The sequence below is a fragment of the Harpegnathos saltator genome, unplaced genomic scaffold, assembly GCF_003227715.2.
Source record: "Harpegnathos saltator strain DR-91 unplaced genomic scaffold, Hsal_v8.6 scaffold498, whole genome shotgun sequence".
Lineage (NCBI taxonomy): Eukaryota > Metazoa > Arthropoda > Insecta > Hymenoptera > Formicidae > Harpegnathos > Harpegnathos saltator.
Window position 1 is genome coordinate 810,771 of NW_020230313.1, and position 26,308 is coordinate 837,078.

At 44.2% G+C, this 26,308-nt stretch overlaps 2 protein-coding genes and 1 non-coding gene across 3 annotated transcripts; 2 read left to right on the forward strand and 1 right to left on the reverse strand.

Moving 5' to 3' along the window:
* On the forward strand, window positions 1-26,112 carry LOC105181812 (muscle-specific protein 20). Its single transcript, XM_011138820.3, has 6 exons — window positions 1-63; window positions 144-294; window positions 10,505-10,586; window positions 21,371-21,500; window positions 25,280-25,400; window positions 25,694-26,112. The coding sequence occupies exons 2-6, from the start codon at window positions 271-273 to the stop codon at window positions 25,883-25,885; spliced, it is 549 nt and encodes a 182-aa protein (XP_011137122.1). The 5' UTR covers window positions 1-63; window positions 144-270; the 3' UTR covers window positions 25,886-26,112.
* On the reverse strand, window positions 2,732-7,143 carry LOC105181811 (muscle-specific protein 20). Its single transcript, XM_011138819.3, has 4 exons — window positions 7,006-7,143; window positions 3,823-4,022; window positions 3,608-3,728; window positions 2,732-3,262 (listed from the first exon to the last, which is right to left on the reverse strand). The coding sequence occupies exons 1-4, from the start codon at window positions 7,009-7,011 to the stop codon at window positions 3,080-3,082; spliced, it is 510 nt and encodes a 169-aa protein (XP_011137121.1). The 5' UTR covers window positions 7,012-7,143; the 3' UTR covers window positions 2,732-3,079.
* Window positions 9,440-9,580, forward strand: LOC112589407 (U4 spliceosomal RNA). The gene has a single exon (XR_003113530.1). It is a non-coding gene; the product is annotated as a U4 spliceosomal RNA (small nuclear RNA).
* Window positions 26,113-26,308: the final 196 nt, after the last annotated feature.

A 26,308-nucleotide genomic window follows, 5' to 3' on the forward strand; every position in this document is an offset into this window, starting at 1 on the left:
TTCGCCATCTTCCCCCGCGGATGTGGGAATTCGATAGATCGCATTCGGCACTGGAAGTAAGTGGTGAGTAAGTGATCCATATATAGAAGCGCCCCCACGTTTTCACCAACACGGATGCGCACCTGTCACGCATATATACGCAGGCCGGCCGCGGTGGAGCACTCTTTTTGTGCTTGAGCTTGAGTCGGTGAAAAGCTGCTGTGGACGCGCGACACGCCGCGGAATTCGGGAGAGGAAGTCGAGAGGAGTTACGCAAATCGCCTGGACGCCATGCCCGGACGCCCACTTTGGCAAGTAAGTCGCGCGCCATTTTTCGAGGTTACCGCGTAACAAATGAGTGCGCGGCGGCGCGCACTCGATAATTGCGTTTGTCTCCTCCGCTTAATTGCGATTCTCGTGGTTCTGTGCGATGGCATCAAATTAGGGATTCAGAGGTATGTGTGTGTGTCTGTATATGAAACATGTCACACGTCAGGAGTGAGATTTCTCGATATATCGCGCTCATATTTTTGACGATCCCTCATGTTCGAAGCAGTGACAGCTTTTCTATTTCGGACTGCTACGTCAATTTACGAGATTTTCGTTGGTTCTCGCGTTAAAACTCGCTTCTAATTCAGGACTCGCGCTCAACAGTCGAGTCATCGGTCGAAATTTATTGCCGTTTCTCTTACCGTTTTCCTTACCGAACGTGAGCGAATAAATGTAATCTCAAGTGAAGCGTGATGATGGTGAGCAATTAACCGTCTTTCGAGTTTCGGAGCGAGCAAAACTTTATAAGCATTTTGTCCGTATTGTACTGACACAGTGATGACAAATTGACAGTATTAATTTGCGTTATTTAATAATCGATAAGAAAAAAAAAAACTGAGACGCATCTTAGGGTTGTCTTCCGAGAAGGTCGATCCCATTCCGGAATAAACTGATATGGAGCCGTGACCCGAGTCCAGCAATGGCCGCCATGCCACGGCGATCCAGAAATAAACCGAAAGGCACTAAGATCTGCCAAGGAAAGCAAAAGTATGAATTAAATTATACCGCGGCGCAATTATACGGCGGAAGCGTGCTTTCGTGATACACACGTGCGAGTTACTTACTTTCCCCGAAAAATTCAGAAAAATGCGTCGCAGTGACGCGAATTCGCGTTCCGGATTTATTTACAAACAGTGGCGGGTATTTTTATACGTTTAAGCCGTGTGGACGCGATCTAAATAAATACGGAGGTACAATAGAGTGAGTGGAAATTATGTCGCGCGAGAAAATTTTTCGCCCATTTGATATGCGACGGTAAAAAATTGATCTCTCTCTTCGATATCAATGTAATCAATATTGTGAATTTCTTATATCTCGGCACGAACTTTCCGTTCGTGAAAATATTAATTAATTAATCTCTGCAGAATGGTAATCATAAATTTTCTTATATTGGACAAATTTAATGTCTCCCAATTAACTTCATTAGCGTAAAATGGATTGCCAGCACATAAGGGAGATGATCATCGCGAACATTTCATGAGGTTGGCTTAAACCCAAATAGCAACGTCGGTATCTTTGAAGCTGTTGCACTTCCTCCTTTTAATCGTTTGTAATATTAGCGTTTATTTTAGAGACTTATTTACAGATTACTTCTCTTTTCATAATGCATGTTAGAATCGTGCTAAATTTATTACGGTGAATTGCAACGTATTTAATGTATAATAGTAGGATACAAGTCAATATAGTCGGTTCTCCAAAATAGTATTCATATTTTATATTATATGCGCATGTATTGGGTAAAAAAGTAATAACAAAACTGTCGAATTTTGTGTATTGATTTAATTTACCAATCTACAAAAGTTGTGAATACAGTTCATGCAGTTTGATTTACAAAACAAATAGAAAAGATCATACTTATCCGCAGTACAATTGAAATTTGCAGAAACTTTGTTTTCGTGAAATATTACTTGAAGTCAAGATAGTTATTATATAGCAAAACGTAGAAACTATTTTTACATATTCTAGAGGTCTATATGAATTTATTGGAACTTTTGAATTATGCATATTAATATCTGTATAATAGTGTAGTGTAGCGTAGTATTGTGTGCGTGTATTATGTGTATGCAGACGTGCGTGTACGTGTTACAAAATGTATACGTATAATTACGTGTACGTGTAAACGTATGTGTACGTATATATGTGTGAATATTTAGTGTATATGTTTTAAGTTTAATATGCCCTAAATGTGTAAACATTTCGAATTTATGTACTGTTGTATGTATGTATATGTTGTGTCAGATGTTCATATAATATCAAGTAATATTTTGTTTTATCGTTGTATACGATAATAGATATTTAAACGAGTATGTATTTAATAACGAAAATATAATTGTGCGATAAAAATTGTTTGAGTAAGTGATAATGTATATATGTGCGTGTGTGTGTGTGTGTGTGTGTGTGTACATTTAAATAAATTAAGAGTTCATAAAATATAAAGCGCTTTAACCACAATTTCATCGATAGTAATAAGAGCTCATACTCACATGCAAAACTACACTATTATGAGAGTTTATATAAAAAATATTTTCTGCCGCGAGAATAGAGAGGAAGTTAATAATTAACATCGCTTATTGACGCTTTATATGTAGAAAAGGAACAAAATGTATTAGAGTTGTTAAGTATCAATATTTGTGGGGTTGACTAAAATCTAGTAATTATAATTATCGGATATTGCAGAGAGAGAGAGAGAGAGAGAGAGAGAGAGAGAGAGACAATGTATATTCGTGACGATGTAAAACAGATATTTATATTACTTGTAACACGGAAAAGCTAGTGCAAATTATACTTGAACTCGTTTACACCGATAATAATCGTGACAGTAAGAAATAATCGGACATTATTTTTGAAATTTATGAAATTTATGCGAATTTATGCGAAATTTATGCGAATTCGGGAGATACTTTGAGAAGATCTATATCCTCGTATTTTGATGATTGAAAAATGCGACTCCGATATTTTTATTTTACCGTGTTGCATGTTTGGTAGCTTAAACAGTCATTGTAGATATATGTATTAATGAGAGGTACGTTAATTTGCTTCTAAGAAAGATTTACATATGCCGCGTATTGCCGAAACCACCATGGCCAGCTTGACTGGCACCCTTATTGTAACCCATTTGAAGACCCAAGTGACCTTCACTGGCACGAAGTTGGTCATCCGTGAAGGTTCTCTTGTTTTCATCTGACATCTTCGGTCCTAATGTAGGTCCAGTCCATTCTTCATGTTTCTGAGTCTATCGTAGAAACATTTACCAATTAAATGTGACCACTGTTCATTATATAATTAGAGCCATAATTAGGACATGATGAACACAGAATTTGACATTAGTAAATTTCCATGATTATCTATTTTTTTAATATTAATTTGCGAAATTTAAATTATTTCTCGTATTCTGAGTAGAAAAATTCAATATTTTATAAAGATAAATATTTAAACGCAATAATTTCTTTCAACATAAAAATCACACCTTAGCTTTCTAATTTTTGTCGTAAGTAGTAAATATAATTTCTTGCGAACATTATACTTCCTAGTTACGGCTCTGTAAATAATCGATTAGTTATCTGCTGGAAATGCTTACGATTCTGCCCAACGCGTACAGGCAGAGGGTGACCTGGGGGATGTTACGTCTCTCGAAGAGATCCGCGGTTTGGAAAATTTCCTCTTGCGGGACACCATAGTTTTTGATTGCCGCTTGGAATCTATGGACAGATTAAGAAAGTCGAATTTTGCAGTTACAATTTCGGAGATTCTAAGATTCCAAAAAATTTATGTATCATTTACTATATCGCGCACCTTTGAATATTTTCCATAAGCTGGAAATTGGTGCCTTTAGACTGAATCTTTTTCACCGATCCGGGCGCGAGTTTGTTAATTAATTGGCAAAGAATCACACCATCCCTCAAGATGTCCTCGTAGTTTCCAGGAGGGAGTTTCTCGCCTAACACGGTCTCAATCCAGCCGAGAATCTCGGCCTCTTGCTCCTTGTTACGACTCTACAAAGTACAAAGTACATACCATGTAATTCGGTAGAAATTACAGCCGCGACAATAATAATTTTTAATTAAGACAATTATTTTCAATCGGGCTTCAATTTTCACTTCGTTGCGATGAGATTTCCTTCGGAGTGCTTTCGGATATTGCAAGCGTTTTCTTCGATGATTTAAAAATGGCTGTGTATCAGAAATAGATCGCACGCGCCGGTGTAGGATTACCCACGTAAAGTCCAGCATCGAAAATAAAATACGGCGTCCGTGAACTCGTAGCTTTTATTAAAACTGGCAAAGGAGTGTTTAGCTCATCAGCCACCTGTTTTACCGTGCCGTGTGAATTTACATCTATAACGAATCGTAATTCACACGCCAGGTGAATTGTATTGTCTTTCCTTCTGAATAAGAAAGCCGAAAGTTCTCGAGTTAAATAAGGGAATGTAATATTTAATCATACAATAATATCCGAGGTTTAAAATATTAAATATAACAGATATCCATACGCGGCTATCGTTTGAACTTGCAATTCCTGCACTTGCGCTTAAATTGGACAAATATTCTCAAAAAACAGAAAATGGATAATTCTCGCGTCTTTTAATCGCTCTCGCGCTTTTGGGATTTGTTAACGTTTACGCGCTTCGATTTATGACTCAAACAGCTGACTGACGCAAGCAAATGAATCTGGCACCCTTCAGTCGGCGCTATAAATTTGTATTTATAGCGAAATGAAACACTACGACCGCGCGAGAGGCTGCGGATTCGAAACCACGCGATAAATACCGTAGCCGTATATATAATGGCGATCGCCCCACGAATAAAATTCCCGATTTGCTCGAGCGTGTGATATTTTGGGAAACGTAATGTTGCCGTCGATATACAATGGAATTGTGCAATTTGTATTTACGTCACGATCGCGCGGTTTCGAGAGCAGCGCAGCTGCGCGAATATATTTTATAATATTTTGGCACGTTGATTTGACTAAGACTAAGGCATTACCGTGGATAGTAAGATCGGTAAGGCTCTAATTGAGCGCATTATTGTGCGATAAGATGTACGATGGACGATTCGCTCTTTCTCTTTCTCTCTCCGTCGGTACAGATGCACATTTAACGCAGTTATTTTTAGTTACAATGTCGTATTATGTTCAATAGACATGATAACAAAGTAATAGTACTATCACAGACACACACACACACAACAATGAAGCTAGATCTATGTTTGTAAATCCAGCATGCGGACGTCAAACAGACTCGATGAAAGCCTGTTTCTTTTTAACCGAGTTGTATCGACGAAGTATAGACATGACGCGAGACATTTGCGGAATGTCCTAGAACTGGCAGGAAGACGAAGATCTACTCTCCTTGTCACATTTAGATTTGATATATATTTAAAAAAAATTGAAGAGGGAAAAATTAAATGGTTTCGGTTTAAGTTTATTCAACTTCAATATTTTATATATATTATATATATATATATATATATATCCGATGATTGTGAGGTAAAGTAACATTCTAGTAGTAAAGTTGAAATTGGATTTGCTGCCAGTTCTTCAATATCGATCATGCAACGTCGGTCATGCCATAAATGAATTTTGCCGTGCGGTATTGGCCGTGAAGTAAACAGATAGCTTCGCGTGCAAGTGCGTCATGTGGAAGCCATCGACTGGAATTCCCGACTTCTTATCTGCGAGGTGTCAGACTCTAGCGAGAGGCAACGTGTTCCTCGTCGCATCAGAACGGTATTTTAAGCATCGTTTTCAAGGGGAGCAGCTTCCGCTCGGACGAAAGCTCGGCCTCGCCGCTTCCGCGGACGTTTTGCGAACGTGACGCGCAGCTCATGCCGTGGCCACTCACTAAATTTAAAGTTAAATTAGGTGGGGTCCTCGTGCGATTTGCGACTCCAGTGAATTGGCTGGCGACAGATCGAGCCGCGCACCTGTCCCCGTAGATGTATTTCGTCGCATCGTTTGCATGAATTGCATATTATAATCGAGCACAGCGTTGCACGTAGGACGAGGCTCGACAAACTTAGCTACGAGTCTCGATAAATCTACATCCACTTATAACGAGGGTGTACGCGAACATGCAACTCCTATGTTAATTTTAACGTCGAGATGAAAGCCAAACAGTAGAGTTAATACAAGCAAATTACAAATCATCCATAACAATGACAAAGAGCACAATGTTAGATCGGATTAGATTGTTACGCTGTCACTGCTTCGAATCATTGTGTGAATACGCATGTCAGATAATTTATCAAATTCTTGTAATATCTTTTAACGAAACTTGTTGACGAGAATATATATACATTGTCGGGTGCGGTAATTATTAATTTAATTTAGCGTCGCTAACAGTTTTTGCAACGAACAGAGTCACGTAAAGTACGCAACTATTTTTACCCGGCCGGAAAGTCATCGTTTAACCGTACGCCGATATTTTCTAGATTCGTTTTTGCTTTACGGTTTCTGGAGTCGAAAAGTCTGCGTTGCATAACGTTATTTATATTAGGACAAAAATACACACCGGATGTGTGTGATGAAAGACGTACATCAGACTACTGACGCAAATCTACATATCGGAATGATGAATTGGATCGCAACCAAAAATATCTCGTAAGATTTACATTGAAAACGGTTATGTTGTCGGTAATATCGAGACATTTCCGCGATTAAAATCGTATTTTTATAATTTGTATCGCTTACAACGTGTCTCACATACTTCTCGATTATTGCTTGCAGATATTGATCATTTTTTCTTTCAGCGACAAGTATAAAAGTTTTATGACACGCTATGCTCATCGTTCGTATGCGCATGCATAATTGACATGCACTCGCATAAAAGAACATAACATTAACAGAATATAATGTAGCATGTAAATAAGAAGTGTATTTTTTTTTTTTTTTTCACTAAAGACGCGTCACTCCGCAATCGCGTCGCGATCGATCGTCACGACCGAGACGGCAAGTCCGTTTTAACGTGGGAGAACGTACCGGCATATCGTTGCAGTGGCGTTTCCTCGGCGACGATAGTTTTTCCGGCTAGTCTGACTTTGAAACTTAGATGATGCCGAGTAGAAACTAAATCGGACGCCGTGCGTCGCGACGCTATATGGTGTTATCCCCTCCTAGCCGTGTCTTTCCTGCCGATATTCAGCAGCGGATGCTTTCTGGCTTGTCGCCAGTTGAGTGGGTATTCCCACACCCCCGCTCGTAACTAAATCTTGACATCCCGACCCTATTTACAAGACGTGGTTTGGCCCTAAATTAAATTACAATTCACATTGGGCGGGTAACCACCTGGCATTGTCAACGCGACACTCGCTGTCGTATCTTGCGTGGGTACTAAAGGCGGGGGGAAAGGTAAAACGACGATATAAAGGGAAACTTCGATCGCGACGAGAGTGAGAGAGACAGAGAGAAGAGATTCGCGATATTGAGGGACGCGTGAAAAATTGCAGATCTCGAGCTATATTCGATTTTGTAATTTATTCTTTGAGTAAAGATCTTATTTCGATTTTTTTATTTCAATCAATCAACGCGGTTTAATTCGATTACTTCAAACTATTCTGATTTCTAGCGGAATCATTTTTATCGCTCTTGATGCAATTCTGATCGTACGATCAGTACGATTAATTTGGAATTTTTCTTGCCGACATGCAGCTGCGCGGCATGTGTAATGTACCAATCTATTTCTGGCGTGTAAAAGCGGCATGTTCTGTGCGCGAATCTAACTTTGAACATTCGATTTCGCGTTCCGCGATTCAATTGATAAGTCGTCTGTAACCGCGTAAAGTTTCTGTTCCACGAATCATCTCACCCGGTCGACACTCGATTTAGGTCGTGCATTAAGCCGTGAAACCTATTTTTGTGTTTAGGGTGCACGTTTCGTTTTAAAAGCTACACGTGTCTCAAGCACTATTGTTCACTGTTTCGGTTCTTATTTTTCTTTTTTAACGGTAAAATAAAATATCCGCGAATCAACACGAGAAGAGCACTTGAAAATTGTTGTTAGTTGTTGTTATTAATTGACGATTAAAATAATGCTCGTCGGGATGGTTTGCTTCTCGAAAGATAAAAAAGCACGTCGTTTATGCGTGTTCTTTTGTATTAAATTTATCTAAAAAGAACCGTGTAAAGACCGTACTTTTCTTGCGGACACGTCTTTGCAACGTGTTGCAACGACTATAGAAATGACGGCATATCTGTTTCATCAGGATATTTTGCGGGAATTCACGCAACAAATATGAAAATAAGCATGGTACAATAAGATGCAATTTAAAGCGACGTTTTACGAAATATCATCTGCAATATCTGACGCCGTGCGTGCATTATAAACTGAGCGCGCGTGAAAATCGGCGGATCCGTAAAGCGGAAAAGTTCGAACAAGTGGGTGTATTTTGCGCGAAACCGCGGTTTAATGGACGTGGAGACTCGCCAGATGAAAACGCCGATACGTAAACGTCGTATTTTCTGGATTCTGGCCACTTCGAAGGGTGAGGCCACCGCCGAGTTTAGATTTCGTCAATCGTCGCTGTTTCCAAGTTTATCGTAACACAACGGACTCGCGTATAGAAACTGATCTGGAACGACTTTGTGATGCGCTCGTCTGCACGCGTGTTACATAACTGTGCGCGATTTCTTTAACAAATAGCACGTCGTCGGTAATCCTCTCGAAAAGAGAAGAGAAAAAAAAATACAATCTGTTAGGACGTTCTATAAAAAGAGATTGTAAAAATCCCGCAGCGTCGACGTGATGTTATAAAAACTCTGTTGTCAAGTTGAAATGTTCCAGAAAAAAAATGTATCTACGCAATGATATTATTTTTTTTATTTATTATTATTATTGCTTGTTTATTATTATTTTAATTATTACATATTATTACTAATTATTATAATTGGACGTAATACGTTGCGTTTCTCGTCTGCATTACGTGATATTATAGTTTGTCATTCTATCATATGAAACCTTGTCAGCGTTAGAACAATTTAGTTTTATACAATATATTATTGTTTTGCCGTAAAATAATGTGCGAAAACGTTCCTTCGTTCTAATACAGAACACAAAGTATTGGTACAAAGTATTAGTACGCAAAGTAAGAGGCACAACATGAAGAAACAGGCGATATCGCGTCGAGCACGCGCGTCATGATCGCGCAACTTCTCGCCGGCATGCTCCCCTGTTCAGATATATTTTCTCGCAAATACTCGGATAGTCGGTCATTTAAATTATCTGTTAATAATGGCAGATTTTATTCGTGCTCGGGCATCAGGCGGGCAAGCACGTCGACGAGCATGACTATGTCGCTTGATTTCAGTCGCTCGTTAGTTCCGAAAGTGGACGCTACGTGGAGCTACGTGAACACTTTCTCGAAGTTAAAATCTTTCCAATGCGCTTATAAATGTAGCGCAGTTATCCAGAATCGTCAGCTTTGCGCAGTGGCGATATCGTAACCAATGAGGTTCTACCGAGGTGCGATTATTGCTAGTTGAAAACTTTTACCAATACCCCGCCATGACGATGTGAAACACCATCGGCTACGGCAATTTTTGAAAGTTTCTGCGGAAACTGATAACTTATATTAAAACATAATTCATCCTAGGAATTCTAAAGTCTAAAAATTTCATTCGATATAATCGGAGGGGAATAGTAGTGGGAAAGGCAGAGGAGGGAGAAGGATGGTTATTCTCTTTATGTAAAGAAAGAGAGACCAAAAGAGAGGAGAAGAAGTTAGTTATTAGTAATCCCTTTGATCTTCATTCTATAACTGTCAACAATGCTCGTTAATGTTACACGATATGCCGAGGTATTTCATCATCTGTGTTATTCCTGCGGTAACATAACACACACATCGTCGAACAATTGTAGAATGAATGAACAAAAAGTTGTTACGTGATTCCGAGAATTCGGTGGCAGTCGTTGACTGAAGACTGTATTTATTAAGAATTTATTTGATTATCTGTAAATCTCAGCAGAATGTTATGCTTTATATACAATAATTTCTCATATTGAACAATGCTTCAAATGTTATTTGTTTATTGGATAGTACTAGAAAATACAATTCACGAGATATGTTTGACAATGTTAGAAAAAAATAATCGCCTTTACAGTAAATGTTACATTGTAAAGTAAGAAAGGAATTTTTTCAGAAAATTCTCTTTTTTATTACCAAACATCTTTTTATTCTTATTCCTCTTCAGAGAACCGCCTCCTCTTGCACTCTCTTTAAAATACTTTTGCTTGCGCAAAATATAAAATTAAACGTCTCGATGTCTGTGTGAGAGAAATGTTGAATAAATAACACATCTTTCTCTAACTTTTCGCAGTTGCCGAGTGTCTCACTCGGTTGTCATTTCTCTGGCATATTTTTGAAGCGTTTCTCTTGCAAAATATACGGTTGGGTAGCACGTATCATATCTGTGAACATGTTCTTTTCTTTCAAGATTTATCGCTTCCGTTTTTAACTGTCAATTTCCAACTACTTATGTACAGGTTGCTGGTAAGCGAGAAGCGAGCCAAGAAGCCGAAGCTCAGCAATGGATCGAAACGGTGGTCGGCGAAAGATTTCCACCAGGTTAGTGTATTTCATAAATAAAAATTGCATTCATTCTTAGATAATATGTCGTATCGCGCTTAAATTATATTCATCCGACACACATCGGATATATACATCATAAATCGTCTTTTATTAATTCGATATATTAAAGCATCTTTATAATGGTTGCTTCTTTGAAATTTATGAAGCCGAACATAAATAATTAAATACTTATTATTATTACTCGTATACATTATAATTAGATACGAGAGATACATATAAATTTTATTGATTAATATTATTTCAACATTTGCTACGATTAACATACGTCAGTTTGCACGATGCTGTTTCATAGTGTTGTCGCGCGTCTTAACAATTTTTTGCGTGAATAGTTTCCGATTGCACGTAAGTAAAGATATCAGGGGAGTATCGATTACCGCGTAAGCGGAGTTATCACTGCAATATCAACCTCTATCAATCGGAAAAAATCTTACTCGAATATGAAACCCTGATATGTGGAGGCGATCGAAAACCTGCAAGCTTAACTGTCCTTGCATCTTGATTCACCGGGATTGTCTGTCTGGTTTTCGCGATTCATACATATCTCAAGGAGCCAATAAACGTATGATTTTTGCAATGACACATTACTCGTACTTGGCAAGTCGACTATTGTATATCAAACTTATCTATTGAACTTATAACATAAATTAAAATGTACAAGTAGACGATCGCGCATGTTTATGTAACAAAACACTAGCGGCTAAAAGTCGTTGATTGACTGTCGCTCCTCAGAATGCTACGAAGAATAAACAACACGCAATCCTTCCAACATAAATATTTCTTCCGCAATATTTTCACAAAAAGCGACACGATGTGGTCGTATTAGCTAACTTAATAAAAGTCATGCGTTTATAATGGCGCTACGGGCACATATGAGCTCCTGTTCCGTGGAGGTGGAGCGGCTCCGAAATTTCCATCCTCGGTTTCCATCCCCATCGGCGCTTGGGGCGACGTATCAACCAAAGGGGTGGAAGCGTCCTGTTACATCTAACTGGAAGCGCATAATTGCCGGATACAAATGTCAGGTCGCGTGACGTCGCAAAGGTTAAGCTTCGTCGATAGGTCAGTTCCTCCATATAGCACACTCGTTTCGCGCGTTACAATTCGCTAAATGCGCGACACCAGGTACATGCGATGCGATGCGAAACGATGTTCCTCTGAAGCGCGTGCGATAAAAATGCAACGATACGTACACCACTGCGTACGAGCATTTTAATCGGCGTATCTCGCGTTATCGCGTTGTAAACGTAATCGTCACGACTGTTTGAACAAACAGACGTGTCCTGTCTTTGCGTAGAAAATATAACCATCGCAGGTACAAATGTACAGATACGAGCACAACTCAGCAACGTAGATATTAATTAATTACATTTCAATTTTACATTCATGTTCATGAACACGAAAGGCGGGTGTATGCTGTTTAGCGAATTATGACGATTGAATTTATTTACAACAATACAACAATATCCAATTTATACGCACAAGATTCGCTGAGAGATGCACAGCTACGAGCGTTTACTTAACAAGTATGCCGCAAGTGGAAGCTCACAGTAAACAAAGTCGGGGGGATGTGCACCCCAATCGTGTTAACGATTTTCAAGAGGTTGGCGAACCCTGCCCGAACTACTACGAGGGGTAGTTGTACCTCTTGTCGCGACATGCTCCCCTGGCAAAACGCGCGCTTTGTTACGTCATTGCGAGTCACCCTATCGAGCCCTGTCTCAGCGAGCAACCCTCAGTCCTAACATACACCCCTGTTGCGACAAACACGCCAGGCGTCGACGCAATCGGTGTTGCTTCATGTACGTTTGCGCAGCGCGTCGCCGTTCTTTCCGCTCGTCCTCGCTCCCGCGAATCAAAGAGCATCCTTCGAATCGACAGAATTTATTAGCCGGCCATTATTTAGACTGACGCTCGGTCGTTCCGCTCGATGAATTTCAGAAGTCGCGAAAGCTTCGCCCGTTCGCGAAATTCACTTTCGCCAACGGAGAAGCGCCGCGATCTTTTATCCTCGTTCGAGGAGTACAAGCGCGTAAAAATAGATCGTCCGCGAGTCTTGCCGGCGAGTTCGATCAATTTCTCATGCTCTCCAAGTCGGCGAAGAATCTCCCGACGTTTCCGATCGCGAGAGCTCGACGTCGCGCGTACCCGCCGACGGAACGGAAGTCACTCGTTGCCGACGTACGACGCGCGCTTAGACCTCGGCCTCGGAAAGGGCTCCGGAGGTAGTCGATAACGTTTATTATGGCGAGTGTTTAGATTTAACGAGCCTCCACCTGTGACTGTCGTCCTGGTTGCGCCGAGGACGCGATGGAGGTGGCCAAACGACGAAACCACCCCCACTCGAGCACATGATTAATCCCCCACTAGGAACCTTCGGTACCTACGACATCTAAGTGGGGATTCTCGGCTTGCCAAGAAAGCTCTCTTGGGCGAGTGGCAGCCTGGTGTGGACGCGAACCTCGAGTGTGATGCCTGCTGTCGGAAACAGAGACCGATCGTTCACGAGATCCAGTCGAGGTTTCAAAGCGACATTCACCGACGGGGAACTCGAGTGATTCTGTGCGACAAACACTCCATTTCGCGGCAAACTGAGCAACAAGTAGTTCAAATTATCTCTCTCTCTCTCTCTCTCTCTCTCTCGAAAGAGAGAGCGAGAGAGCGAGAGAGAGAGAGCGAGAGCGAGAGAGAGAGAGAGAGAGAGAGAGAGAGAGAGAGAGAGTGAGAGACGCAGACAAAGATGTGCTTTCGTATGTGAGGAAATGGTGGCATTGAGAAAGTTAATAGTAATTTCTCGCATCATTAATAATGTTGTTCACCAAAAACAACACGTTATAAACAATCGTTTCCAACGATTGTGTCGCTATAAATATAGCGCGATAGATCGCTTATTACTCGAACGCGGCTATTAGTATTGATATTCGTAATTTTTAATATTCTCATGGAGGGGTGGGGGGCAGAGGGTAGCCGTTTTTATTCATTCCCACACGGAGGAGGATTGTGTTAACTATTTTAAGCGGTCAGTTAGGCTTACACGCTCACTGTTTGGCCTTCTGCTGCTGCTGCTCTGATAATCTGGAAACGCATTTCAGTACTCATCTTTGAGTTCCCCATCGGCGAATGAGTGCATCTAGGGGCGACCTAGATCGCGATAGACCTCGCTCTCGCAGGTCTGTAGGGCGCATACGAGCTCTATGCGAGGATGCGAGCCGGGTAGTCGAAGCTTTTGATGTTATTGACTTGTTTAAAATTGAACTTAAACGGTTGCGATTCAATTACCAGCCTTGCTGTCGCTCCGTCCGGCGCGATCCTGACCTACCCTAGACACTGGTGCCCTGGTGTTCGGGAAGCAAGAATTTGATGGGAATTTCGAGGCACCTTGCGGGACTTCCAAATACGGATGGTAGCCTGCTCCCGGAAGCTCGCAAGGCATGCTCGGCACGATCCTTGTCTGACAGATATCGATCGCAAAGTATCGCGTTGATGTCCTTACGTCGCCGCTCGTTTCGCGTGTGTGTTGACGATCGAGCCGCACGCTGCATCTATTTACGCAGCAGAAATTCAGTCGCGATATCAAACTCATTCGGGAAGGTATCATCTGTGCTTTGTCATGTAACAACAATGTTATGTATATTCGGAACAGTATTGAGACGTTTGTCATGTGTATTGCAAGCGTTTCGTTCGAATCGTTAGCGATTGAAAGTTGTACATATAGGCGCTTTCACGCTGTCGAAATTACGCGGAGAAATTTTGCGAATTAATGCCAGTTCGCCAGCACCGCAGCGTTACAGTTCAATCTAATTGTTGATCGTGATCGCGTTGGTGACGAAATTTTGACGGATGAACGGACGCATCTTGGAAAAATGATCGCGTCAGTCGACGCAAAACGCGCGACTCTGGCCAGTCGTTTTATTTGAGACGCTTGAGACGCGTTGCTTGCTTCTTGCGAACATTAGAGCTGATAGCCGACGACGCGTATTGATTTTCGGTCGCATGCCCGTCATGGACGCTAACGTATCAGGGCCGCATACGGTACTCCGGATGGTCGTTGATGCTAGTCATATGTCACCTCTCCCTCTTTCACCTTGGCCTTGCTCCCTCATTCCCTCGTGTGCAAGTACTGTTCGTTCGTTCATTACTGCTGCACTTAACAGGCGACGTTCATAATGAACGAGCGAAATTTCAAACGAACAAGAGTTTTACAAGAACGAGCTTTCACAATCTGTCGATCCAAGCGACGATCGTTCAGGGAACGTGATTAATTCCTCACGCGGAATTATTAATCTCTAATAGCATCGTTAATATTCTCATGTTTGAACGGTATCGTGCAAAAATGAATTCGCCGACAGAATTAAAAAAGAATCGGTCATATGTATACATATAACACCTGAAATACAATACACCTTGTGTCGTAGAAGTCTCGTACGGTAGCGTGACATATCGCTCTCTCCACGTTCGGCCAACACCAGAACCAGCAGAAGTGATCAAAAGCGAGTCGGCTTGTGATTTCCTATAAAAATTATTCAGATCTACACGACGAATGCATTCTATATTTTCAACGGATGTTGGATGAAACTTAGAAAGGAAATAAGTAAATAGTTTTGCTCTTGCGTAACATAATTTTTCAAATGTCTGTCTCTCGAACGCTCCGATGAAAACCGGTTGATCGTCGATACTTGGAATATTAATCGCACACGCGTGAGTGTGTGAGAACCGCTTAAGACCTCATTGGGAATTCGCGCGCGGTTCTCGTGGAACGGAGGAAGAAACGTCAGTCATCCGTCCGTCACGGTGGCGCAAGTCGCTTGGGTGCACCAGGGCATCAGCAGACGTTTGAGGGATTTATAGGGTGTCCCGCGCGACGGGTGGCCGCGCCGCGGCGGGTCGATCCGCGAAATTACGAGCCCGCGCCGCGCCGCGCCGCGCCGCGCCGCGCGTCCCCTTCGTTCATCGAAATCGCCCTTCGTATCGCCAGTCGTGTCCACCTTTCGCGGCGCCATTTGGCGACCGTTTGGGTCGTCACTCAACGAGCATCCTCGGACAGCGCGAACGTCCTGTCGATATGTCGATGGCTCTCGTCATCTGACACGGCGTGACGTCACGAAAGCTCGCGTTTACTAGGGGAGCAACGGCGAGCAGTAGATGAATTTATGGGAACGGTTACATTGTTCCACCCGCGGAGGACCCTGGTAAGCTTCCCTCGCGCGCGTCGTGAGGACCTCCTCGCGATGGGCCTCGCCGGGCCGTAAGAAGAATTTCTTCGATACGAAAGAATGTTCGACGGGCACTCCGATCACTCGAGGATGGGGTACGGGTGTCAGTTGTCCGTCAAAAGATCGTCAATGACGTCATTCCGAGACGAGCCTACCAGGATTACAGCCTCGAGCTAGATTTACGAGCAACGCTATCAACAGGTGGTCGCCGCTGCTCTCGCGCGCGCAGGTAATAACGTGGGTGGCGCACGAGGGTGCGTTCAACCCTCGATAGATAGTTGAATTACCATGTTTACGAATTACCTCCCGGTTTATTAACGTATTGACTGGCCGCCGGTGATTGGTAAGAAATGTCGCGCGGCAGGAGAATGCGATTCTGAGAGTAGTCTGGAAGTAGTCGTCGTCTTCCTGCCAAACAACTCACCTCCACTTGCCTCGACGCACTTTGAAGGCCACCTTTCAGATCAGGCCGATCAGGTGTTATTCATATCAGGTCAGTCGTCGTTTGGTCGTCGTATTCTATCTTTGCCTTTCTGCCATAAATTTGATTTAATTTGCGATAACATTAGCCGTCGTAATTTAATCTTCTGCGAGGGCCGTACGTGCGTGTGCGTGACGAAATTCATTTCAAGATGAGCTGTAGAGACACGTTTAGACGTGTCATTCAGATTTTCCTTTTACAAGATAAATATTCGCTCGTTCGCTTCGCTCGTGAGAGAAAACGTAAGAGAGAAGCGGGAATCCCTCGTCGGATTCTGCGTACAACGGTGCGCGTTCCCGCGAGACCTGTTGCCACGTTGGAGATCGTAAATTCAAGCGCAGGATGTTGTCCTGGTGAAAACCGTGCCTGTGACGTCTTTATGACATGAGTCTGACATTTAATCGATACGACGGTGACGCAAGCGCGTCATCGTCGCGCCCTCTGCTCTTCGTCCGCAGAGTAATCTGCCAAATTTGTTGGCGAGATCATTGCTGATGATGCGATGCGTAACGCGAAGACTCGAGGGCTAGGAGGCGATCATTAAAAATCATTAAAAAAGATAATAAATAAAAATGTAAAAAAAGAAGATAAAAAATATCTTCTCTTTGTGTGTTCTTGTTACAAGACGCGCTGGACAAATGATGTTAAAATAATCCAGACGCAATTGCAAAACTTGACGCGATCTCATTGTTACATTGACATTGTGACACGACGCTGTCGACAGTGATCGCTGTGGTAGTTACGAGATTTTCTACGAAATGTTCCTTGAGAGTCAAGGACATGTCTCGTCGATAATGAGCGTCGACATTAGTACGGTGATTACAGCAACGGATAGCGAGTTCCTGACTATTCGATGTGATGTACCTGCGATTAATATCACAGATAGAATATCACTGGAGATGAGATGATTGTGCCCGCAAATGAAGCCTTTGGCAAATGAAGAATGAAGAAATCGCGCTGATTATTCTCCCGTTAACATCCACGCCCCACTCCACTCTTCCGCGCATTTGTGCAAAGTCTTTAACGCGGGAGCATTGTATCGCCGCCGCGCCCGCCGTCCGGTGCGGATGCCTCTCGTCTGCAGACGCGTCATTGGTCGCACGAAAAACATCGAATTGCAACAATAGCGGCCGACAACGAGACGAGCATCGGAAGCGTGCTATCGATTCACGTCAAAACATGACGACTGTGACGTGTCAACGGAACAGGATAGTATCACGCGTGGGAATAGTTCCGATCCGTCGATACATATTGTTGCGTTCGGTTTTTTTTCTCGTCGAAGACTGCAGGAAGACGCAGGGCGTCTGAAAAAGACCAGGCCAGCATCACGCGTTGCCGTCCGCCGACGGACGAAAGAAACGGCCGAAGACAACGTCGAAGCCGTCGCGGTGTCGCCTCGAAGGCGAGCTATTGATTTTCTGTCATCTTCACCGGTTTACGACATCTCACCGCGTTTCGACACTACCAGGAACCTATCAGCATGTCACGCTTGTTTATCCCGGACAGCCCGCGCCTGTCCGTCCGTCCGTCCGCATCGGCGCGTATTTGTTTGTATCCGAAGAGGATACAGCGGATGCTGCCTGGATATTGCGGTAAAGCGGAAGCGACGTACAGCGTGAGATTTTTTTTTTTTCCCCGGGGAGAAATCCAACGCCGACACCTGGAAGCGCGGCAAATGTTGACGTAATCGGTAATATAATTACTTTTAACTAATGCTAGAACATTTTTTGGTCCCTTTTTGCCTTGGTTGGAAAATCATCCGGTCGAGGTGGAGAGAGGGTGGATTAATTTAAGATTTGAATTCCCAAAGAGTTTTGGAAGATCCATATCTGGAGTGTGTGTATATTTAGAATATTAGAGATTGAAATCCTTATATATATATATTTTTTTTTTATAACGTGTCATAATTATGCGATATGCATGTGCCTCCCTTTGTGTACTTTCGCTTTTAGTTTTATTGCGCTCTACACAGCGGTAGAATTATATGCAAACAATGAGACGTCGTTTGACAGTCATATCGCGATTTTTTTCATAGACGCTCTCATTATGCACATTAGAGCGTGCCGGATGCTCCAAGGATCATGATAGGCCTGGCAAAAATTACCTAAAGTTCTATTCGCCTGATAATCGCGTCAAACATTCTTTCAAATTCTATCGTGGTATTCTTCCGGCCCTCACCGTCGAGAGCCACCATTCGTTTCATGAGCACCTGGCCTGCGAGGAGACTGTGAGAGTCCCCAGGGATAGGAAACCTCCGAAGAATGCGAGAAACACTCAAGTGGGCTGACGAAATGGGAAGTCGGGCAAAGCAAGGACGCGCGTCGAGCGGAAACGAACGTCGCGACGGCGCGGCGGCGCGTAATACGTTCCTGATACCAGCCAAACTATCCGCGTCGCAAAACGAGCAACAAGTCTCTCGCTCCTTTGATAAACGTTCGCTTAGCTATTACGACGAACGGTGGAAAGAAGAAGAGGAGAGCGGGCTTATTCAAGCGAGATGGATTATAATTAGGAAACACTTTGAGAAAAATCATACACGCGCCTCTAAAGCGCGGAAGTCGCCTCGCGGAGTAAATCAGGTTCCAATCGCGACGGCGACTTGCTGTCGCGCACGGAGGAAAACTTAAGCGCTCGCCGATCGAAATTGCAGCGGGCCATCCAAAACCAATCCCGCCTGTCGATGGCTCGTCAATCGAGAATTCAAGCGTACGACCAGCCGCGTACTAGGCGAACAGATTTTGGGGTAGGCGTTTAGCTCGACCCCCACCAGCTCAAAACCACGTGACGCCTCGTCCTTGCAGGATCAGGCTAGTAGTCTTTTAGGCGGATGGCACGTGTCCTCCTGCGCCGAAAATCGCGCGCTTTTGATATCATCGATACGATACCGAAACCGCGGAGTGTAAGACGAAAGATTCTCCGTTTCTTCAGCGTTCCTCAGCGTTGAACACGTGAAATAATTTTGGTGTTTATATATATATATATATATTTTTTTTTTAACATTTCGTGTGCCTATAAAATTACACCAAGTTAAGTTGGAAATAAATAATTAACATTAACGGTACTCGCGGATATCATCGCGGAGATTTTTTGCCGTGGTAAACGCTACGGTTTTGGAGCTGGACATCGTAGTTTGAGAGCGAAAACCAATATTGATTTCTCATATCTCAACTTTGTTTTCTTTTCCACGACATCGTTGTGCAATTTTGCCAACCGAACCGTCCTCGACACTGGATGAAACTGAAGCCACTCCAGACGACGCAGTATCAAAACTTACATACGAAAGACACACACACGCAGCACGCGTAATGAACGCAAAGTTAACGATGCCGCGCTACGCTTGCATTCTCATATCAATCGCCGCAGTCAGCCTGTTATCCAAATTCTCGCACCGAAGCGAGTTTCAGCGTTACTTCAACGGAGCGATCGCGTCGCAATCTCTCGAGGAAGCCTCACGAGGTCCCAGCGAGGCGCAATCCTGAAACTCAATCTTCGCGTCTCTCCACCGAGTCCAATCCACCCGATCGCATGCCGTGCGCGTAATAATCGAATAATCAACGTCATCGGATTAACGCACCACACGCGCCCAGAACGTTTGTCGGGGGGAAGTCGCGTGGGAGTTGTGTGCCAACTGTTGCTTCGGGCTGCGTCGGGACGCCGCGCGTCGATACAAATTTGCCGCGGCGAGGGCGGCAACTGCGGCGGCGTCGCGCGCCGATAGATTGGATACATCGATACACCGGTTGTATCGCTGACGTGGGGGTTGGCGAGGAGGGCTGGGGGAGGAACGACAAAAAGTGTAACGACAGCACGCGACGAGCGTGACGCGACAAAGCTCCTGCGGCTGCCTGCGTCCCTAGGATCCCGAGACGCGTTGTGTCTTTCGTATGGACCGTCGACACACGTCGCGGCGAAAGAACAGCCACCGCCGGCGACGGGGAAGATGTCGATAACGACGACGACGACGACGACGACGACGAGGAGGCGGCGGCGGCGGCGGCGGCGGCGACGGTAGTGGTGGTAGTGGTTACGCTGGCAACGGCGACGGCGACGATGGCGGTATAGTGGTGATGGTGGTGGTAGCGGCGGCAGCGACGACGACGACGACGGAGATGACAGTCGCGGTGGCGGTGTCGCACCGGCGCCGATCAACGAGAGTAAAACGAGTGTGCATTCGCAAGACGCGAGTCGGCCTTTCCTGATTCTTCGGTCGACGCGACAAAAAATGCCATGCCCCCTTGGCTCGCCTCTTGGCATAATGGGGCGCCATGAGCGAGCGCTGGTTGCACAGCCGGTCTCGCGGTTATTATTTCGCGGCCGTTCGCCGCGTCACACCACGTGGAGAGCGCGAGGGAGACGGATGGAGGGCGGCGGAGGGAAGAGGCTGGTGGGAGGCCGGATGGGAGTATCGAGCGAACGGCGAAAAAATGGCTGGAGAGGGAGGCAGCGAGGAGAGCTCGATACTGATAACCGCCGGCGGCGCGGTTGTCTCGTCGCGATGCTCGCTCGCTCGCTCGCGTGCCTGCGTTCGTCGCGCGCCCCGGGGGTCAAAGGTCGCCCGGCCATCGCGAGTCGCCGCGCGAAATTCACGCGCTTTTCGGCACGGCCGCGGCAGCCTTGCGCGACGCTTCTGCGATCCTGGTGTCGTGGCGATCATCAACATTCTTTTCACTTATCGATTTTGCTCCGTTTCTGCGGGGGCCTTTCTCTATATGCGGACGCGCTCTCGTCTGTCTCGGCCGATTGCGCGATGAAGGCGACGACGTCCCGACGACGCTCCTCTTCCTGGTGCTTTTTCGAGTAACGCGGGTCGTCGTGCGAGTCATCGCGATTAATCGGCGAGATCGGGCTGTTGTTGTCTATCGGATGTCTCGAGTAACAACGCGCTTGAGACGAGACTCGAATGTTCTCTCGGGCGTTCTTTGACTCGCCGGCTTCACTTTGCCGGCTGAATTTATCCCACGCTCACTGGATCCAGGCTGATGATGTTTCAGCGGCAGCAGAAGAGGTTCGCGCATATTTTGCATTTATTTTTAACGGTAAAATAACCAGCGCACGTTTGTGTCGCACAGGCGTGAGTTACGAGGACGCTCTGAGGGACGGCGTGCTCCTCTGCAAGCTCATGAACAAACTGCAGCCTGGCTTGGTCTCCAAGATCAACACGTCCGGCGGGGATTACAAGATGATGGACAACCTTAATCAGTGAGTGTTGCGTTGCAAATTTATTTATTTGGCATATTATAGACACACTCGGGGGAGACATTAGAAATCACACCGGGGGGGGGGGGAGGAGAATAAATATCGCGACGCGATAATTACGACAGTGAGAGTTACCGACGGTGAGAGTTATCGAGTGCCCGCGAAATGTCTCGTCGGTCAATTAGCGCGTTTCACTTAGGCTGATTAACGCGGGCAGGCGAATTCTCGAGACCGCGAGAGCCGTTTCGTGAGGAGACAGTGCGCTTATCGTGTTGCTCTTCCACCAGGCGCCTCGCGCCTTCTGCGGCCTCATGCTGCCCTAATCCACCGTCGACTTTACGCAATCGACAGTGTTTTGCGTCAATTTCTCGACTGCGGAGTATCGACAACACCGATCAACGACCGTCGCCGCAGTCGAGAGATTGTTGACCCTCCTCTCGACTGCACAGAGTTTCGAGAGTCACGCGATACCCGCGGCGCTACGATAGGCGCGAAATATTCTTCGCGCCCGCGCTATTCCTCCTGGCACTGCGTGTTCGCCTAATAATCGAGAACTGACCGAGTCTGAGGTCGGGACCGTCGACTATACATTGGATGGAGCGCGATGAAAGTGAAAACGCAACAGAGAAATATATATATATATATGTATGTATATATATGTAGCTACGTGGCGTAGATATCGCGAAACGCATGCGGCCGGTGAAGATTTTCCGTGCATTTTGCAGGAAGTATCATGGGAATTGTGCTCCTTCGGAGAAATTGTTCTGCATTACGTGTGTAAATGTTCAGCATGACGTGAGTGAATCGTTTAATCGATTCGGGGCGAGAGAATTTAATGTCTCGAGAGCTCGCCTGACGAGAGATGATCCTTGTCGATCGTGTAAAATTATGTCGACGTACGTTCGAATGAAATATTCCCATTTCTTCAGAAGTCGAATTTTTTCTGTCTCTTAAACGCTTCCCATTTGTCATCGTCATTTGTCAGCGTGTAGACGTACATGATGTGACATCGTCAGAAGCGGGACGTATCTGTCTATGACGAGATGCAGTCCGAAAATAGGATATTCCAGTCGAATGCCTGCAGCACATTGATACAATCCTGATGAAATATTTATGTGCTAGGAGGTGGTTTTAGAACAACGCAAAGAAGCACTCTCGATAAGACGAGCAACAGCAAACTGCGTTTTCCTTCCAGAATCAGCAATCGATCGCAAGCATCAATCTATCAGACTCTTATTTCTCACTGACTGCTCCGTTTTCATTTTCGTGTCACGATTCTTCATATCGAAAGAACAAGAAAAATCGGAAATGAAGTTAAAAAAAAAAAACATGATTTTATAACCATGCATAAAAGAAAGATTTCATTTATTAAACGCAGTTGCTTTCTTCAAGCAAAATGACACAAGCGCGTTCTCTCTTCCAAAGCTTCAAAAATTACCTCATTTTATATATCATCATATATCAGTCAGCCGTTTGCTAATCGTCGTTCGTTAACAATCTTATCGAGAGACGATATCCTCTTGCCGTTGCTAGTTCCAATCTTCCAATCGTCGCGCGTCTCGAGGAGGCGACACGAGCACATGGTGTCCGCGTCGCGGGCGCGAACGAACCGGACGGCGTAATGCACCGCGCGATTGTACCCCTGCTGGTCGCGCGACCGACCACCACCACCACCTCCCTGGAGGAGGACGCACGCTTATTTCGCGCCGACGGCGGCGGCGGCGGCGGCGGCATCCTCGCGCGTTGCCAGTTACACGTGCGCATGTCGCGCTTCTTCAGCATTTGGCGCGTTTTGAATGTTTAAGAGCGCTTTCGCGAGGTAGTGGGGCAAACGATGCGCAGCGCGGCCACTCCGCGTTACTCCCTTTCTACGCGAGCAGCATGATCTCGGTGAAGGTGTGATATCACCGCCGCCGTCGTCGTCGTCGCCGCCGCCGCCGCCACCGCCTCCGCCGCTTTGCCGCCTCCGTTCTCTGCGCCATACGTTCTCGCGCGTCTCCGTCAGCGTTTAAGATCATACGTCGGAAGAGAGAAAGAGGGAGAGACCCGGTGTCCGCTTGCTTATTATCACCGCGACTCTTTCATGCGTCTCTGATAGCACGAACGCTCGTAAGCACTGACCTGCCTCGCGTTCCGGCCGCGACGATTGTCGCACGCTCTCGCGTGCTTGATCGATAGGAAAGCTGTCATCCTCCGCCGAGCGAGTGTGATTAGAGATACGGTAGAGTGTGTATGGAACTGTACGTACTGCGAATCTCAAGTGAAAAATATCGATAAATCATTCTCTGTCAAGAAACGACTTTACCGTCAAATGCGTCAAATTTCTCGACTTCGAAGCGGCCACGTGGGTGATAAGTGTCAAACGAGCTTTCCCCTTTGACAGGGACAGCTCGTCCTGACGATTAAATGTGCGATTTAACGTTAAAGTTGCAATGTAACAGCCGACAAACGATATGGAGAATAGAGCACGTGATGATACGACGGCGCACAGAGTGCTCCAACGCGACTACTTGTGCTCTTCCTCGAGATAGGACAGTTCGGATATTAAAGTTAATAACGAGGGGAAGATTTTATATTGATAAAAGATAAGGAATGTCATTCTACTTTTTTTAGTTTAAGATTAATTCTCATTCTCTGACGTGATATATACGATTAATCCATTATGTTGTTCGGTGCTCATATGATGCGGAAGACGCATCAAGCGTTAGGAGCACATCAGGTTGAGCAGGCTGGAGCATAATGATGGTAAAATCACGTGTGCGTAAAAAAACCTTAATAATCCACATACAGCGAACACTTTCTTACACACGAAAACACACGATTTCATACTTATATTCCGGGTTTATCGTTTAAAACGAAATGAAAACTCGATTCTAATTCGATTTTTCGACAAATTTTTTTGTGCGAATTATTAACATGGATGGAAAAGCTAAACATACTTTAACAGATAATTGGGGGAGGGGGAGAGGGCAAAACGTTGAACAATTCTCTGATTTTATTTCCAATAGTAAAAATTCTTAGTGCATCAAAATGACAAATGTAAATATGTAAGTTTTTTCACGCTTCATATCTGTAACTTTAAATAGTATGCATTGCGAGCGATTAAATAACTTAACATCACTTTCGTCTCACAAAAAACATGCTTAATAGTGATACTCCTTCTCTCTCTCTCTCTCTCTCTCTCTGTCTCCCCCTTTTCCCTCTTTCTCATTCCCTCTCTCCCTCTCTTTCTCTTCAATCGGCCGATGATTCTGCTACCCTGTTAAACGGACGCACGCGACACGTCATTTCTCCGACATGAAGAAGAAAGCATCGCCTTCCTGTACTCTCAGATAACGTATATCGCGCGACTCATTAATTACCGTGTCCGATAATTAGCAGCCAAACAATAGAAGCGCGTCGCTAGCTTAAAGCAACGCCCAGGCGAACAGCCGTATAAAGGAGTTGGACGTAGCGGCTTCTCTTTTGTTTCTCCCCCGCCTTTGTGTTTCCTCCGACTCGCCAACGTTCTCAATAGAGCGTGTCTCGACGAGCTTCTTCGTTACGGGAACACCAAAGGGAATTTTTCGCATTCGTTCGAAATATTTCGTTAATGCTAAATTAAACGTGATACAAGACCATGCAGACGTCTTGAACTGACTTTGGAGTTCACTCGTTACACTTAATGAAAATATCGGCGAATAATCGGTTATATGGATGAAAGTAAAACAAATTCCATATGAATTTTTTTTATATGAATTTATACAAGTCTAAAGAATATAAATATATTTGGACTTATACAGGTTCCAAAAGGCATGTATGAAGTACGGAGTTCCCGACGTCGATCTCTTCCAAGCTGTTGACCTGATGGAACGTAAGAACATCGCTCAAGTGACGAATACCATCTTTGCCATCGGGCGAACGGTAACTTATCAGTGTCATAAGTTATTTATTATTTTTTGTACAAATGATGACATATTTTTATTTGTGCAAATTTATTCAAGAATTTCTTTAAGAAGAATTTTTCTCTCTTTCTCTTTTGTGAATAGATATCGATGATGAATGCAAAAATTTGCATATCATTCGGAAAGAGATAGCGTACATCCCATGAGATAAGAATGTCTCAATAGCAAGAAACTATTACATTTCTTCAGTTGAATAGGGGACAATTATAAATAAAAAATATACACATTTCTTACGTTAACTGTAATTTACAGACGTACAAGCATCCCGAATGGCGCGGTCCTTGGTTAGGACCAAAACCGGCGGAGGAGAACAAAAGAGCCTTCACGGAGGAGCAACTAAGGGCTGGCGAAGGACTTATCGGTTTACAAGCTGGCACCAACAAAGGAGCTACTCAAGCTGGACAAAACTTCGGAGCCACGAGAAAGATACTTCTTGGAAAATAATTCATAGAGTTTGCATTTTTTTAAATCTCTGTTAGAGATATATTTTATTCGCAAAAAATAATCTTTTAAATGAATGTATACATATAAACAGATAGCATAAAGTTACATAATTGAAAACTCTATGTTTTCCGTACGCGCTCGAAGTACTTGTGAAAAAAGTTTTTCAACATTTCGACGATTATAGGCGATTGATAAGACAATGCACCGAACAACATGATAAGTAATAATCAATGCATTAACGTTAGATACGCTGATTTGTGTTTAGTAGTATAATATCTATGTAACACACACATGACGTGATGTGTATATTTAACGAAATGCAATAAACATTACGCGACAATTTATTGACAAAATTTCTTGTTTCTAGTTTATTGCCACGCAGCTCGACAACTAACATCTTTCTCGGCTTCGTCGAAACTAACA